At 45.4% G+C, this 16,703-nt stretch overlaps 1 protein-coding gene across 1 annotated transcript; it reads left to right on the top strand.

The window, feature by feature from the left end:
* Positions 1–9,032: 9,032 nt before the first annotated feature.
* Positions 9,033–15,806, top strand: LOC308130586 (leucine-rich repeat neuronal protein 1; the record flags this gene model as incomplete). Its single annotated transcript, XM_080496989.1, has 11 exons — positions 9,033–9,114; positions 9,197–9,342; positions 10,062–10,163; positions 10,239–10,423; positions 10,514–10,756; positions 10,827–10,949; positions 11,373–11,495; positions 12,169–12,616; positions 12,919–13,305; positions 14,300–14,461; positions 15,186–15,806. The coding sequence occupies 11 exons, from the start codon at positions 9,033–9,035 to the stop codon at positions 15,804–15,806; spliced, it is 2,622 nt and encodes an 873-aa protein (XP_080353115.1).
* Between the last annotated feature and the right edge of the window lie 897 nt (positions 15,807–16,703).

The raw sequence follows: 16,703 nt of genomic DNA, 5'->3' as shown, positions 1-16,703 counted from the left end.
AAAAAAAAAAAAAACGCCGAATCTTCCGACGGGAAGTCGTTGGCAACAAACCTGCAGACACGCCGAACGCACACGCGAGAAAACCAACTGAATATGACTGTTGTTGTTGTTGTTATTATTGTTATCTTTGATGCTAGCTGTGGTTGCCACGGTAACCTGACCCGACTGTTGCCCACTTGCAGGCTGTTGCTGCTGCTGCTGTTGTCGTCGTTGTTGCCGTTTGCTGCCGACGCTGTAAATGTCTTATTATGCTTCTGCGTGCGACCACGAGGCGACACACACACACACACACACACACACACACACACACACACACACACACACACACACACACACACACACACACACACACACACCCGTCCAGGGAGCTGAGTGAGGCTGAAATTCGATGTTTGTAATGACAAACAAACTAATGTTTTGGGGATTTATTTCGATTCGTCCCATAGATTTGCATCAGCAGAGTCTCATGTTTGTCTCCCTCTAGTGGCGATGCCAATTATTACAGCTGCAACGTAGGGAGGCAGATTTGAACTTTGTGACACAAACTTATCTAAAAAAAAACAAATAAATAATAAACTATACAATTATCTATTAATGTTGAATGAGAGAGAAAACGAGGCACAGCGTGTTTATTGTTTTTAACACAAAAACTGAAAGTTTAAGGTTCCAAATTGGAAAATATAATCAAATATTTTTATAGATTTGAAGTAAAATTAAGACGTTTTAAATTAACTTTCATGTTAAAAGTTTTTGAACCTGACTCGCCTTTTTTTTTTCTTTAACTTCAAACCTAATTTTAACTAATTATTTCATCTGAATTGCCAACTTTTATTTCTGTTTGTAGCGTTAAACCAAAATAAGAGTCTCGGTTTATTAAAGTCAGCATAACATTTTTTTTAATTTAAAATCTGAACTAGCAACTTTTTTTATTTTTTATTTCACCATTACACATTAATTGGCACAATCTTCAAACGTTTATATATTAAAATAAAAAGCTTAAGACTTCCTGAACTCGTAATTATTGCGCGTTTACGAGGCGTTAGCGGCGCCGCCAATCCCTGGGACCGACGAGGCGCAGGAATCACTTTATTTTGGATATTTGGAGTTGAAAGAAAATATATATATATTTTAAAAAACCAGCCTTCAGCCTCCCTGCGGCTCCCGGCGGCGGGATTTCCCAGGTGACCTGAACGCAGCACCACCAAGCCATCCCCCCCTGTTGGACTGTTTCTCCTCCTTCGCAGCATGACTCTATTTTTCTACCAGAGGCGTCGTGTTTATATTGTGTACCGAGTTGAAAGAGCGACGAAGCCTTAAAGACGTCATCGGGTTTTTAAAAAACAAAAAAACAAGCTAAACTTAAAAAAAAACAAAACGACAAACAAACAAATTTTCAAAAGTGCGACGACGAGCAGCAAAAAGCCATCGGAGGAAATCGTCTGCGGCATCGTTCCCTCACCAGCAGAGCATGACTCGTGTTCTTTATTGACGACTCAGCATGTTTTGAACGAACGACCCTTTAAAAGGTTAAAGATTCTATTTTCGACATTGGAAGTCGTTTTCTTTCTTCTTTTTTTTTTTGTGTTGGAACTTCATCAACTTACGTTCTGGACGTTTCCATTTAACTTTTTTTTTTTTTCGCCATTCTTTGGTTTTTTTTTTTTTTTTTGGGCCTCTTTATAGTTTTTAGCCTTTTTAAAAAAAAAATTACATTAAAACCAAATAAGTCAAATTTTTACGTCAAAAAAAATCCATTCAGCTTTTATGTCATTAAAAAAGTTTTCCATCGCGTCCAGAAACGTAGAAGAAAAAAAAATTCAAAAAAATATTGCTGAGTCAGCAGATTCCGTGTTTACAGCGTAAATAAGTTTGGTTTGTGGGAAACGTTAAAAACTTTTAAAAAAAGATGTATAAAATAATTTAAGAAGTGGAGAAATGTTTTTAAAAAAAAAGTCTTAATGTTTGTTTATTTGTTTTGTTTTCTCTGTTTGTGACCTTCATCACCTACATTTTCTGGAAGTTTCCGGGACATTTGGAATTTTTTGTTTCCGGAACTTTTCCTTCTCTTGCGTCACACTTTAGTCTGCTCCGACCGCCGTCGGTCACCTTCACCACCAAAACACACCTTTTGGTTTTAATTATTTTACGATTTTCCACTAAATGAAAATTGGAGAAAAAAAAAATCCGTCTCAAAAATTCCCTAAAATATTAAAAACATGTTTTATATACAAGTTTTTTATTACTTTTTTTTGTAGTAAATTTTTGTTTTATTTTTCTGTTTTAGCAGTTTTGCTCTTGTTTCTTAATGGTTAGAATAGTTTTAGCTATATTAGCAATTTTAACCATTTATGACTTTTATTTTTTTTATTAAAATTTTTTTGCTATTTTCTCTGATTTGAACAATTCTGGAGATTTGACCAAACCGTCACACCTGGAGAAAAGCTGTGAATCGGCGCCATCATCCACTCACTGTGTCGTGACGGCGCCCCCTGCAGGTCAAGCAGACTAAACACATCTTTTTTTTTTTTTTTTTTTTTTTTTTTTTTAATACTCGTCTTTAACGTTTTCCAGTAAAATGTGACTGTTTGATATCTTGTAACTTCACGAGCTTTCGTCTGAATTATCTCTAATGCCACCTGACCTGCAGCCGGTCGCCACGGTAACGGCGGCCCGGGGGTGGGAATTCGGGGTGCGTCCCATGATGCTTTGCCTAGACGGACACCCCGCGAGCGGGTCCAAATCTTCTTGTACATAAATGTAACCCGGGGCGCGGCGGGGGAAAGTGTCGCGCGCCGTTCCAGGCTCCGCCCCCTCCTCCCAGTTGGGAGGGATTTATTGTGAAAGGGGGCGGGGCCTGCTGTTTTGTCTGTCCGGAGGCGACGGAGCTCCGCGCGCCCGTACTTACTGGAAACATTTGAGAAAGAAAGAAAAACTATTTTTTATGGACTTCGGATTCTGTCGTGTAAATGTTTTACGGATGATCTTGTTTTTTTATTTACACACACACACACACACACGCACACACACACACACACACACACACACGGTGGGAGGACGGTAATAAAACTATTTTGTTGGGTACAATTCCTGGTTTTGTTGCCTTCATTTACAGAATCAAACCTTTTTTTTTTTTATATATTCACTTGATATTCAGAAAGTGTGTGTGTGTGTGTGTGTGTGTGTGTGTGTGTGTGTGTGTGTGTGTGTGTGTGTGTGTTCCAGATGATTCAACAAGCTTCATCCACCGCCGTCACCATGACAACTGCTCATACACACATCCACATCAAGTCCTGGGATTAAAAAAAAAAAAAAGTTAGAAATGCCTTTTGGACGGTTTCAGTTCTCAGAGGTACACACACACACACACACACACACACACACACACACACTCACACTCACACACATTCACACACACTCACACACACACACTGCAGTGATCTGAGTGTTTAAATGTAATCCAAACTAATCTGGATTTCAGAGGCAGCGAGATTGTTTTCACTCAGCGGAAGTTCACGTACACACACACACACACACACTAACTCGTGTGTGTGTGTGTGTGTGTGTGTATGTTCATCCTACACACACTAAGTTTTTCCTGTTGTCAACTTTGACCTTTGACCTGATTTTTCTGGAATAATCTGTTATTATGGCATCATGAAGGACCGTGTGTGTGTGTGTGTGTGTGTGTGTGTGTGTGTGTGTTAAAAGAGATTAAACGTTTCTGTTCTAATCTTCTTTAAATGTATCTTCACTTTATTAAATATATTTTTTCTTTTCGTTTTTAAATGTTTTTCCACCAGAATTTATTACATATTTACGAGATCCAGTCTGTAGAAATGCGTCGTGTTTTTTTTTGTTTTTTTTAATCTTAAGCAAACTTTATTTTTATTTTATTTAATGTTCTATAATTAAACATAAACTTCAGGTCAAACTACTGTATGTTTCAGAAGTAAATCAAATTAAAGATTTATTTTTTTTAAGGAACAAAACGTTTTGTTTTATTTGAGCGTTTTAGGCTTATTTTACATTTGTTTTGTAAATATATTGTTTAGTTCAAGTTTTGTTTGCATTATATATAATATATATTTTTCCAATTTAAAATGTTATTTATTCTTTTTTAATGTATCTTTATGTTTTAACAACGTTACTGCCAAACTTAATTTTAATATATTTTTGAAAAGTATTAGAGTTTTTAAAGACATTTTAATTAATATTTTCCAGTTTAGTTTGCTCACATTTTTAAAGATTTATTTTGATTTTAAAAATTTCCCCTAAAACAACACACATTTGTACTTGTTTTGTTTAGCCTTCCAGAAAAACAAAGTCTTCAGTTGTTCCACAATGCAGAGTATTTGTTTATATTTGTTGTTGTCCTTCTCTGTCCTCTTCCTCTTCCTCCTCCTCCTCCTCCTCCTCCTCCTCCTCCTCTTCCTCCTCTTCCTCCTCCTCCTCTTCCTCTCTTCATCTCAGAAAGGCTGAGTCAAGTTTACAGGATCCCAATGATGTAATGATGACATGAGCAGGTCAAAATGTAAACAAATGTAAACATCAGAGACCGTAAGGAGACTATTTGATATATAAATATATATATATATATTAAAAAAAATAAAAAATAAATATATATATATACATACACACACTCTTCTAAAGAATAAGTAAAGAATAAGCATTAATAAAATAATTGTAAAATATAAATTAATGAATAAAAAATAACTAAATATCAGAATAAAAATAATAATACAAATATTTCAAACTAAACGAGGCAACATATAAATTAAATATATTTTAGTAGAAACAAAAAGCTGAAATAAAATTAATTTAATGAAAAGAAATAGTTTGAACCCTTAAAAAAAACCTGAAAAACTTAATTAATAGATAAAATGTATATGGATATTTATAGTTTGAACTTTAATACATATTTTTATTAATCTGTGTTTTTTCAAATGTTATTGTTGTTATTGTTGTTATCGTTTCCAGTAAACACAGTCTGACGATGAAGATGAGGATGATGATGTCATCATGATGTGAATCTGGACCATTACAGCATGCCCCCCCCCTCCCCTCCCCCTCCCCCCACAGCATCCGGCCTCTGATTGGTCCTCCAGCTCGGCTCCCGAGCTCCTGATTGGCTGCTGCGAGTCAGCTGCTTGCGGACCTGAAGGAAGACACGCTGGTGTGTGTGTGTGAGGTGGTGGTGGTGGTGGTGGGGGGGTGATGCGCTGGATAAAAGCGGCCGCAGCAGCAGCGCTCAGTCCGCCTTCATCCGGATCCATAGACCGGCGGTGGAACCGGAGGAACCGGAGGAACCGTCCCGGGACTCAGTGACCCTGCACCGGATCCGACAGGGAGCGAGGCGGCCGCTGCACGAGGAGGAGCTGCAAGGTGAGGACATGGGCGTCCGGGAGGTGGAGGTGGAGGTGGAGGTGGAGGTGCTGCATGAGCAGCGGCTCTGTGGGTCCGTGGAGACCGGAGCTCGCAGCTCTGCCTCTGCGGCTCTCGGAACCTGAGCGTCGGCTTGATGTGTTGAGTTCTCCCGCTGAGGAGCTCCGGAGCTCCGGGGGGTCTGGGGGGGGTTTAAGTTCCGCATGAACAGAAGCCATCACTACACTGTTAAAAATACATCTTAACCTCCATCACTACACTGGAAATATTACCGGTCAGCCTCCATCACTACACTGTAGAAAATGCATGTGAAATTCCACCACTACACTGTAGAAAATGCATGTGAAATTCCATCACTGCACTGTAAAAAATGCATGTGAAATTCCATCACTACACTGTAGAAAATGCATGTGAAATTCCACCACTACACTGTAGAAAATGCATGTGAAATTCCATCACTGCACTGTAAAAAATGCATGTGAAATTCCATCACTGCACTGTAAAAAAATGCGTGTGAAATTCCACCACTACACTGTAGAAAATGCATGTGAAATTCCATCACTACACTGTAGAAAATGCATGTGAAATTCCATCACTACACTGTAGAAAATGCATGTGAAATTCCATCACTGCACTGTAAAAAATGCATGTGAAATTCCATCACTGCGCTGTAGAAAATGCATGTGAAATTCCATCACTGCACTGTAAAAAATGCATGTGAAATTCCATCACTGCGCTGTAGAAAATGCATGTGAAATTCCATAACTACACTGTAGAAAATGCATGTGAAATTCCATCACTGCACTGTAAAAAATGCATGTGAAATTCCATCACTGCGCTGTAGAAAATGCATGTGAAATTCCATAACTAAACTGTAAAAAATGCATGTGAAATTCCACTACTACACTGTAAAAAATGCATGTGAAACTCCATCACTGCACTGTAAAAAAAACAAAACTGTCAGCATCCATTATTCAGTCAGAGGACTTGTTTACATGACAAGGTTTCACGTTTTCCTTTCAGCAACGTTTTACGTTTACACAACGACGTTTTGAAAACCAAAACGCTGAAAACATGTTGGGCCACACAGACAACGGCCACGTAGGATTGTTATTACAGTGACTGTCAAAATAAAAGTTCTAACTCCAAGAGAATGTGGAGTCACGACACCACGGAGGGAAGTTTGTTCTGATGGTCTCTACTGAGCATGTGCAGAACGGCTGGTCTCTACTGAGCATGTGCAGAACGGCTGGTTGCTGCAGCGTCTCCAGGAAGTTGCGTTTTGACCCGTTTACACGATAATGGAGTCGGAGCTTTTTATAAAAGTTCCGCCAATTTCAAAAAGTTGTCTCGTCAGTTGACGAGTCAGTGACTCTAAACGTGACTCGTAAACATTCCCACACACAGAGAGAGAGAGAGAGAGAGAGAGAGAGAGAGACTCTCCTCCAATCTCAGCACCTTAACAAGAAGCTCAGCAGCTCGTTAAATAATTAAAATCATCTCATTAATATTTCAGCAAGACGGATGTTTAGAGACATGAAGTAACCACAGACTGTGAAGTAACTACAGACTGGGATGTAATTACAGACGGTGAAATAACTACAGACAGGGAAGTAACTACAGACGGTTAAGTAACTACAGACAGGAAAATAACTACAGACAGGGAACTAACTACAGACGGTTAAGTAACTACAGACAGGGAAATAACTACAGACGGGGAAGTAACTACAGACGGGGAAGTAACTACAGACAGGGAAATAACTACAGACGTTAAGTAACTACAGACAGGGAAATAACTACAGACGGGGAAGTAACTACAGACGGTGAAGTAACTACAGACAGGGAAATAACTACAGACAGTTAAGTAACTACAGACGGTTAAGTAACTACAGACGGTGAAGTAACTACAGACGGGGAAGTAACTACAGACAGGGAAATAACTACAGACGGTTAAGTAACTACAGACAGGGAAATAACTACAGACGGGGAAGTAACTACAGACGGTGAAGTAACTACAGACAGGGAAATAACTACAGACGGTGAAGTAACTACAGACGGGGAAGTAACTACAGACGGTGAAGTAACTACAGACGGTTAAGTAACTACAAACAGGGAAATAACTACAGACAGGGAAGTAACTACAGACGGTTAAGTAACTACAAACAGGGAAATAACTACAGACAGGGAAGTAACTACAGATGGTTAAGTAACTACAGACAGGGAAATAACTACAGACGGTTAAGTAACTACAGACGGTTAAGTAACTACAGACAGGGAAATAACTACAGACGGGGAAGTAACTACAGACGGTGAAGTAACTACAGACGGTGAAGTAACTACAGACAGTGAAGTAACTACAGACAGGGAAGTAACTACAGATGGTGAAATAACTACAGACGGTGAAGTAACTACACACGGTGAAGTAACTACACACGGTGAAGTAACTACACGGTGAAGTAACTACAGACAATGAAGTAACTACAGACGGGGAAGTAACTACAGACGGGGAAGTAACCACAGACAATGAAGTAACCACAGACAATGAAGTAACTACAGACAGGGAAGTAACCACAGACTGTGAACGCACCACACACACACACACACACACACACACACACACACACACCCCTCCTGGCTGGTTGCCATGCCACCAGGCAGAGTTCCCGTTTCCTACTGCACCTTAAATCCACACCAACACCAGAATCAGTCTTTTCCTATCAACACATCACATCAAACTGTTTGTTTTTATTCGTATCAGTATGAATGTATCTGTGCAGCGTCTTTCACACCATGGCTGTGAGCTTTAATAAGAACAACAATCGTAGTTATCTTATTATATGTGACATTTTCAGTTTCATCCAACGAGGGCAGAAGGAAAGGAGCTGAGAATGAAAGATGTTATTTTTAGCTCTCGCAAGTCTGCGGGAAACCTGTGTGTGTGTGTGTGTGTGTGTGTGTGTGTGTGTGTGTGTGTGTGTGTGTGTGTGTCTCCTCTGAGTTGTCAGAGTAATTGCCGCTCTGCGTTGACGTTGCCGCAACACGAGTTTGACACCGTTTCTGCTAATGAGCCGCGCTGCGCTGACACTACTGCTGCAAGACCAACGAAGGCATTAGCCGTGTTGTTAGCATCAGCCGTGTTGTTAGCATCAGCCGTGTTGTTAGCATTAGCCGCGTTGTTAGCATTAGCCGTGTTGTTTGCAATAGCCGTGTTGCTTGCATTCGCTGTTTTGTTACGATTAGCCGCGTTGTTAGCATTAGCCGCGTTGTTGACGTTGCCGCAACACGAGTTTGACACCATTTCTGCTAATGAGCCGCGCTGCGCTCACACTACTGCTGCAAGACCAACGAAGCCATTAGCCGCGTTGTTAGCATTAGCCGTGTTGTTAGCATTAGCCGTATTTTTGTATGACTACCTTTAAAATGTATTTTGTTCACACGTTTCATGTTTTATTTGTAACGATACTATAATCAGGCGTGTAAATTTCACTCAAGTCTCTTATTGTTTCAAGTTTCCAGGTTTGGGATTCATTTTGGGTCCTGTTTTATTTTTCCAGTTTTTACTGTACAAGGTGTTGAACTTCCTGTCTCCTGCGGACCCCTGGAGGGAGAAGCCTTCATCTGGTTGCCGCGGCGTCACGCCCCAGTGCATCATGGGAGCTGCAGTCCTCATCCTGCTGCTCCTCTCGCTGGTCAAGGCGTCGGTGTGTGCTGGACTGGGCGTGGCCGGCCAAGGTAACGCCCCCTTAGAACGGTTTTATCACACGGGGGTGGTGTCGGTGTCCCGGCTGGTGTCTGACAGGTCCGTGTCCTGCAGGTGGCGCCGTGCTGTGTCCTCTGCAGTGTGTGTGTGAGACACGTCCCTGGTACACTCCTCAGTCTGTGTATCACCAGGCGAGGACCGTCGACTGCAACGAGCTGCACCTGCAGAGAGTTCCTCCCAACGTCTCCATAGACACACAGGTAACTGGAACTTTACTTTACTTTACATTACATTAAATTACTTTACATTATATTCAATTACTTTACAGTCAATTACTTTACATTACATTAAATTACATTATATTAAATTACTTTACTTTACATTACATTAAATTACTTTACATTACATTACATCTCATTACACTACTTTACTTTACATTACATTAAATTACTTTACATTACACCACATTACATCACTTTACATTACTTTGCATTACATTACATTTCTTTACATTACAGCACATTATTTTAAATTACATTAAATTACTTTACATTGCATTACTTCACACTACATCACAATACATTACTTTACATTACATTAAATTACTTTACATTACATTACATCATATTACTTTGCATCACATAAACCTTTAGTTGCCCTACAAGTGAGAAACACTAACATCATACAGGTAATGCTAACCATGCTAATGATGACGTCATACAGGTAAAGCTAACCATGCTAATGATGACGTCACACAGGTAATGCTAATGATGACATCATACAGGTAAAGCTAACCATGCTAACGATGACGTCACACAGGTAATGCTAGTGATGATGTGATACAGGTAAAGCTAACCATGCTACCGCCGCGGTCCCGGTGCCGCTGCGGCTCTGGACTTGCTTCAGCCGCTCGCCCGGCTCTTCAGGCGGAACGTCGTCGTAAATGTTCTGTAAACGCGTTTGTGGCGGTTCCTTCCAGGTGCTCCTGCTGCAGAGCAACAACATCTCCTCCGTCACCACGGAGCTGCAGAGCCTCACCAACCTGACGGAGCTCGACCTGTCGCAGAACCACTTCACCCAGGTGAGTGTTCCCACGCCCCGACCCGCCGTATGGCGCTCCGCTCAGCGCTGACGTGGCGGTTTGGCTCTGGTCCAGGTGAGCTCCATGGGCCTGTGGTCGCTGGACCGCCTCGTCACCCTGTACCTGGAGGAGAACCACATCGAGGAGCTGGAGGACTACGGTCTGAGGAACCTGTCCAGCCTGGAGGAGCTCTACATCAACCACAACCGCATCTCCTCCATCGGACCCAAAGCCTTCGCCGGACTTTCCAACCTGCTGAGGTACCCCCCCTACCCCCCTACCCCCATCCAACCAACAACTTTTTACCAGATGGTTGGAACTACAAGCGTCCCCTGCTCCTTCCCCCCCAGGCTCCACCTGAACTCCAACCGTTTGGTGGCGGTGGACAGCCGCTGGTTCGACTCCCTGCCGTCGCTGGAGATCCTGATGATCGGGGAGAACCCCATCCTGGGTCTGGAGGAGCGGAACTTCCTGCCCTTGTCCCGCCTCCACAGCCTGGTCCTGGCCGGCATGGGCCTGACCTCCGTCCCCTCGGCCGCCTTCGTGGGCCTCGACTACCTGGAGAGCCTGTCCTTCTACGACAACCGGCTCAGGTGGGTACCGTCTGGGGTCGCTGGTTCCACTCCTGGGACTGGACCCTGAAACGCTTCTGTCGTCTGGCAGGTCGGTGCCTCGTGACGCCCTCGCCGTTCTCCCCAACCTGAAGTTCCTGGACCTGAACAGGAACCCCATCGGCCGAGTCCAGCAGGGAGACTTCCAGAACCTTCAGCACCTGGAGGAGCTCAGGTCGGTCCGAACACCCGAACGGCTTAGTTTGGCTCCGAGGTCGTTGGAAGTTTATTCCACTATCGGAAAAACCCCGACTTTCTCGAATTGACGGCAGCTCCTTGAAACCGCAGAGATTTACGTCCCAATTGGTGACGCCGTTTTTGGTTGTTTTTTTTGATTGGCTATCATGCGCTGACACTGCCCCCTACAGGTCTGGCTGCTCATTGCAGCTCAGAACCAGGCGGATATGCGGGTCCGTGTAAATGAAGATTTCTTTTTTGTAAACGTAGACGGGAGAAAATATCCGGTTTTTTTTGTAAAAACCCAGGTGCGAGTAAACCTGGCCTCAGGCAACTAAACAGGATAAGGAGAAACCGTCACATCAGGTTGTGCGTCGTCATGACTCCTGTTGTTGTTGTTGTCGTTGTCGTTGTTCCTCAGTTTGAACAACATGGAGGAGCTGCTGATGGTGGAGCGCGGAGCTTTCCAGAACCTTCCGGAAATCGCCAAACTGGAGCTTTGCAACAATCCACAACTGTCCTACGTCGACCCGACGGCCTTCAGGTGGGTTTTGTTTCTGTGTCGACTGCGACTTGTTGGCGAGGTCGTCTGCTCCGCTAAACACAAACATCCCTGGATAGAAAATACACAAAAACATTTGTAGCTCACTTGCTAGTCCACGTATAGCAACACAAAAACAATACCTAATTGTAAAGCTGATATGAAGCTCTATCCCATGGAAACCTCATGGAAAAATTATTGGGGGGGGGGAGGGGGTTTCCTCAGCTTTAAAATGAGATATTGTTTGTGTTGCTACGTGGACTAGCAAGTGAGCTACGAATGTTTGTGTGGATTTTGTAGCCTGGGATCTTTAGGGAGACCTCTCCAAGATGGCGGCGCTGGCGGCGCGTCGCGTCAACAGGCGCTGATAGGCTCTGCGGCGTCTAGCGTTTATATCTATGCTCGTGACTCCCAGTCCAGATTCTCCTGGGACGTGGGGCTTTTATTTTGACAGTCACCGTGACAACGATCCAACTTGATCGTCTGTCCACACAAAACAAACGGCACCCTCTAGTGGCCCGGCATGAAAACTACATCGTTTTCATTGTTCTTGCCTTCGAAACGGACGTCATTTGCCAAAAAAAAACACATTTCCGCTTGAAACGTGGCGTGAGCGTTGGTTTTCAGTGTAAAACGCTCCACTTCCTGCTCCCCCCCCCCCCCCCCCTCCATCCAGTGACCTGGCCTCCCTGCGGACGCTGCTGCTCCACAGCAACCAGCTGGGCCTGGTCTCCGGCGAGCTGCTGTCCTCGCTGCCGTCGCTGGAGGAGCTGTCGCTGCACTCCAACCCGCTGCGCTGCGACTGCCTGGCGTCCTGGGGGCCGCACCTCGGCAACCAGTCGCACCTCAAGCTGCTGGACGCCGCCCTCACGCTCTGCTCCTCGCCGCCGGGCCTGGTCGGTCGAGAGCTGCAGGAGGTGGTGGCGGCCGGGTGGGGCGGCGAGGACGGGGGCGGTGGCGAGGGCGGTGGCGGGGGAGGGGTCAACAGCTGCCTGCCGCACATCTCGCCCCGCGCCTTCCCGCCGGCCCTGAACGTCAGCGGCGGGCAGCCGATCACGCTGGAGTGCTGGGCGGACGCGGACCCCGCCCCCCAGTTCTACTGGGTGACGCCCACAGGAGACAAGGTGGGCGGAGCCAATCAAGGGAAACGCGGTCGATTTGGTTAAATCAGAGGAAATGAGTGTTGATGGTCCAGTTATGGTTTGTTCTCTGTGGTTCCCTTTTTAATAGGAAGTTTATTTTAAAGATAGTTTCTGGTAGAGGAACTTCAAAGCATCATAGCGACGAGTTGAAAAGAAACAGTGCCGTCCTCCGATTGGTCCCTGAGCACTGTCGGCCAATCGGGTGCGAGGACTGAGGAGACGCGCGGATCACAAGAGACATTGTCCTCCCGTCGGTATTGACGGTTGGGTCTCGCCTCCCTCAGGTGAGCTCGGAGGCCGTGGCGGCACCAATCATCTCGGAGGAGGGGCGTGGCCTGAGCAGGAGGAAGAAGAAGAAGCACCGCGTGTCGGAGCCCGGCGCGCTGGTGATCGAGCACGCCGAGGCGTCGGACACAGGTCAGACCAACCCCCCACCCACCCCCCCCTCCTCCCCCCTCCACTGTGTTCTAACCCCGCCCCCTCCTTCAGGTGTGTACACCTGCGTGGCCTGGACCGCCGAAGGAGCCGACACCAAGAGCGTCTCCGTGTTCGTGGACTCGCGGGGCCTCAGGTCCGGCGGCGGCTGGACGGGCGGCGACCCCGACGGAGAGCAGCCCTGGCCGGGCAACGCGTCCAGCGTGGCCACGGCGGCGCTGGTGGTGCTCGCCAAGGTGACCGCCGCTCCACACGGAGTCGATACGTCTGTTAACCACATCGACAATTTTACTACCGATGTTATCAATTGGCAGTAACTATTGACAATTGATAATATTGGAATTCAGCATATTTATTTTGATTAGAAAAAAAACAATTAACCAATCAAAATTTTTACCTAAAATTAAAAAAATAAAAAAATAAATTTTTAATCTTTAAAATAAAAATGCAGCTCGCATTTTTATTTTCAGCTCAGTTAAAATTTTGATTTTTTATTATAAAGATTAAAAAAAATATTTTTTTTTATTTTAAAGATTAAAATAAATATATATTTTAAAGATTAAAAAAAATATATATTTTAAAGATTAAAAAAAATATATTTTTTTTATTTTAAAGATTAAAAACAATATTTTTTTTATTTTATTTTAAAGATTTAAAAAATATATATATATTTTTTTTAATCTTTAAAATAAAAATGCGAGCTGCATTTTTATTTTCAGCTCAGTTAAAATTTTGATTGGTTAATTTTTGGGTAAATTAAAAAATTGGTATGCGCATGTTTATGTATCTATTTGTTTTTAATGTTAGACGTTTTGATGGACACGTAGAATCTTTTTAATCTTCCCCTCTTAAAAAAAACTTTTTTATACTTTTTCCACATTATCGACGTTTTGCGTCGGCGTGTTCCCTCACACTCCCCCTCCGTTCCCTCACACTCCCCCTCCGTTCCCTCACACTCCCCCTCCGTTCCCTCACACTCCTCTTCCGTTCCCTCACACTGCCCCTCCGTTCCCTCACACTCCCCCTCCGTTCCCTCACACTCCCCCTCCGTTCCCTCACACTCCCCCTCCGTTCCCTCACACTCCCCCTCCGTTCCCTCACACTCCTCCTCCGTTCCCTCACACTCCTCCTCCGTTCCCTCACACTCCCCCTCCGTTCCCTCACACTCCCCCTCCGTTCCCTCACACTCCTCCTCCGTTCCCTCACACTCCCCCTCCGTTCCCTGACCAGGTGGTTCACGCTCAGTCGGTGGTGTTGGAGTGGAAACTGTACCCCAGCAGAAGAGCTCCGGCCGGGGCTCAGCAGCTGCCGGACGCCCCCCTCCCCCCCCCGCCCCGCTGGACCAGCGCCACCGTCCACATCGACAACCCTCAGATCAGCTACACGGCCAAGGTGAGCTCCTGGTCGGGCGCTAACCTGGAACTAACTAACTTATCTGGTGTGGGACTCGTCCATTAACTCGTCTGAACTCCCCGGTAACCTGCTGATTTAGCTGCTAAACAACATAGACGGTAACCACTTGTGTTAACTATAACTAACTCACCTGTAACTAAAACTAACTTGAAAGCTTGTCTGTTTAATATTTAACTTGGAAACTAACTGACCAGGACAAAAAAAAACTGCTAACTCATTAAGCTATGGAAACCTTATGTCATGTTTACTAACTAACTAACTAACTAACCCAGTGACTAATTAGCTTGCAATGCTCTGACTGGGTAAATTACCGAGGAACTAACTAACTAACTAACCCAATAAAATAACCTTTTAACCATGTAACCAATTAACTTTTTATTACCTAACCTGGGAATTAACCTATTAAGATCAAATTTGTCACTAACTTACCCAGTGACTAACTAGTCTCAATCCACTAGATCACTTAATAACTAATTTACACTCTCTCTCTCTCTCTCGCTCCCTCTCTCTATCTCTATCTGTCCCTCTCTTGCTCTCTCTCTCTTTCTCTCTCTCTCTCTTGCTCTTTCTCTCTCTCTCTCTCTATCTTGCTCTCACTCTCTCTCTCTCTATCTTGCTCTTGCTCTCTCTCTCTATCTTGCTCTCTCTCTCTCTCTCTCTCTTGCTCTCTCTCGCTCTCGCTCTCTCTCTCTCTCTCCCTCAGGTCCCGGTGGACGTTCAAGAATACAACCTGACTCACCTCCTCCCGGCGACAGAGTACCACGTCTGCCTCACCGTCTCCTCCTCTCCGCCCTCCCCCGTCCTCCCTTCCTCCTCCTCCTCTTCCTCCTCCTCTTCCTCCCCCAGCTCGGCCCCTCCCCCCTCTCCCTCCCCCTCGGCCCCTCCCCCCGCCGCCGCCCCCACCCACACCTCCTGCCTGAACGTCACCACCCGGGAGGCGAGCTTCTCGGTGGAGCTGGTGGCGTCGCGGCGCAGCAGCGTGGCGCTGGCGGCCGTCATGGGCTCCATGTTCGCCCTGTCCATCATGGCGCTGCTGGTGGTCTACATGGGGCGCCGCGTGCGGCAGCACAAGTCCTGCGGCCACTCGCTGAAGAAGTACATGCAGCACGCCACCTCCATCCCGCTCAACGAGCTGTACCCGCCGCTCATCACGCTGTGGGAGAGCGAGGCCGAGAAGGAGAAGGACGACAAGGACGAGGAGGAGGGCGGGGCGGCGGGGGGCGTCCGGGTGGAGGAGGGCGGGACGGCGGCGGCGGTGGCGGCGGCGGTGGCGGCGGCGGGGGGCGGCGGCCAGATCGACACCACCAAGACCTACATGTGGTAGCTGGAGGAGGCGCCAGGTTCGAACCCACAGACGCTGGAGGAGGGGCGGAGCCTGACTGACACGGGGGAGGGGTTAATGTATAGACACGCCCACTCTTAAAGGGCCAGTCCACTTTTTTTTCTTCTTTTTCTTTATTGTTTGTTTTAAATCTTTCAGCCTGTTGAAGACGAACCTCACAAATTAGACAGTTCTGATTGGCTGCCGGGTGGACCAATCGGGCGACGGTTTCTTGTCCAAATTCATCCAGAAGTTCCGTCACGGTTTGGACGAACCCTTTCAGATCTGGACTTTGTCGTTTGTGGTTCTCGGTTCCTCAGGCAGCCGGACTGCCTAGCCTAGCCTAGCCTAGCCTAGCGTAGCCCCAGTGTGTCTCTCAAACACTTCCAGTCGGTCGGTTTCTGATCCGCAAACCGAAGACGGGCCAGAGAGACGACGCGGCTTCAGATCACAAGCACGTCCGTAGCACCTTTTCTTTACGTCTGAATTTTTTTTTTTTTTTTTTTTTTTAGCATCCGACCCTCGATTACCGAGCGTCCGATTTCAGTCCGTCACTATTTCCTCACACGTTTACCTCCAACCTGCTCAGCGAATCAGACGACGGCAGAAATGTGCAATTCCAGTAAAAAAAAAAAAATTTAAAAAAAAAAAGTAACTAGTTACTTGGTAAAGCTGTATCATTGTAGTGTTAGCATTAGCATTAGCTGTCAGTTTAACGGCTGATTCACTCAAGTTCACCTGGTGGTATGTGAGTTCTTGGGAGGGGTGGGGGGGAGTAACTAAGTTACTCACAGCTCTGCAGTAACTAGTGGAGTAACTCCACCACTTCCTTTTTCAAGTCACTGATCACGCCGTTCCTGTTCGCTGCACCTCCCGGTCACTTCCTGTCTGAAGGCCGGA

Source organism: Blennius ocellaris (assembly GCF_963422515.1).
Source record: "Blennius ocellaris genome assembly, chromosome: 5".
Classification (NCBI taxonomy): Eukaryota; Metazoa; Chordata; class Actinopteri; order Blenniiformes; family Blenniidae; genus Blennius; species Blennius ocellaris.
The sequence above is the reverse complement of the archived record's forward strand: the minus strand, read 5'-3'. Positions and strand labels throughout refer to the sequence as shown.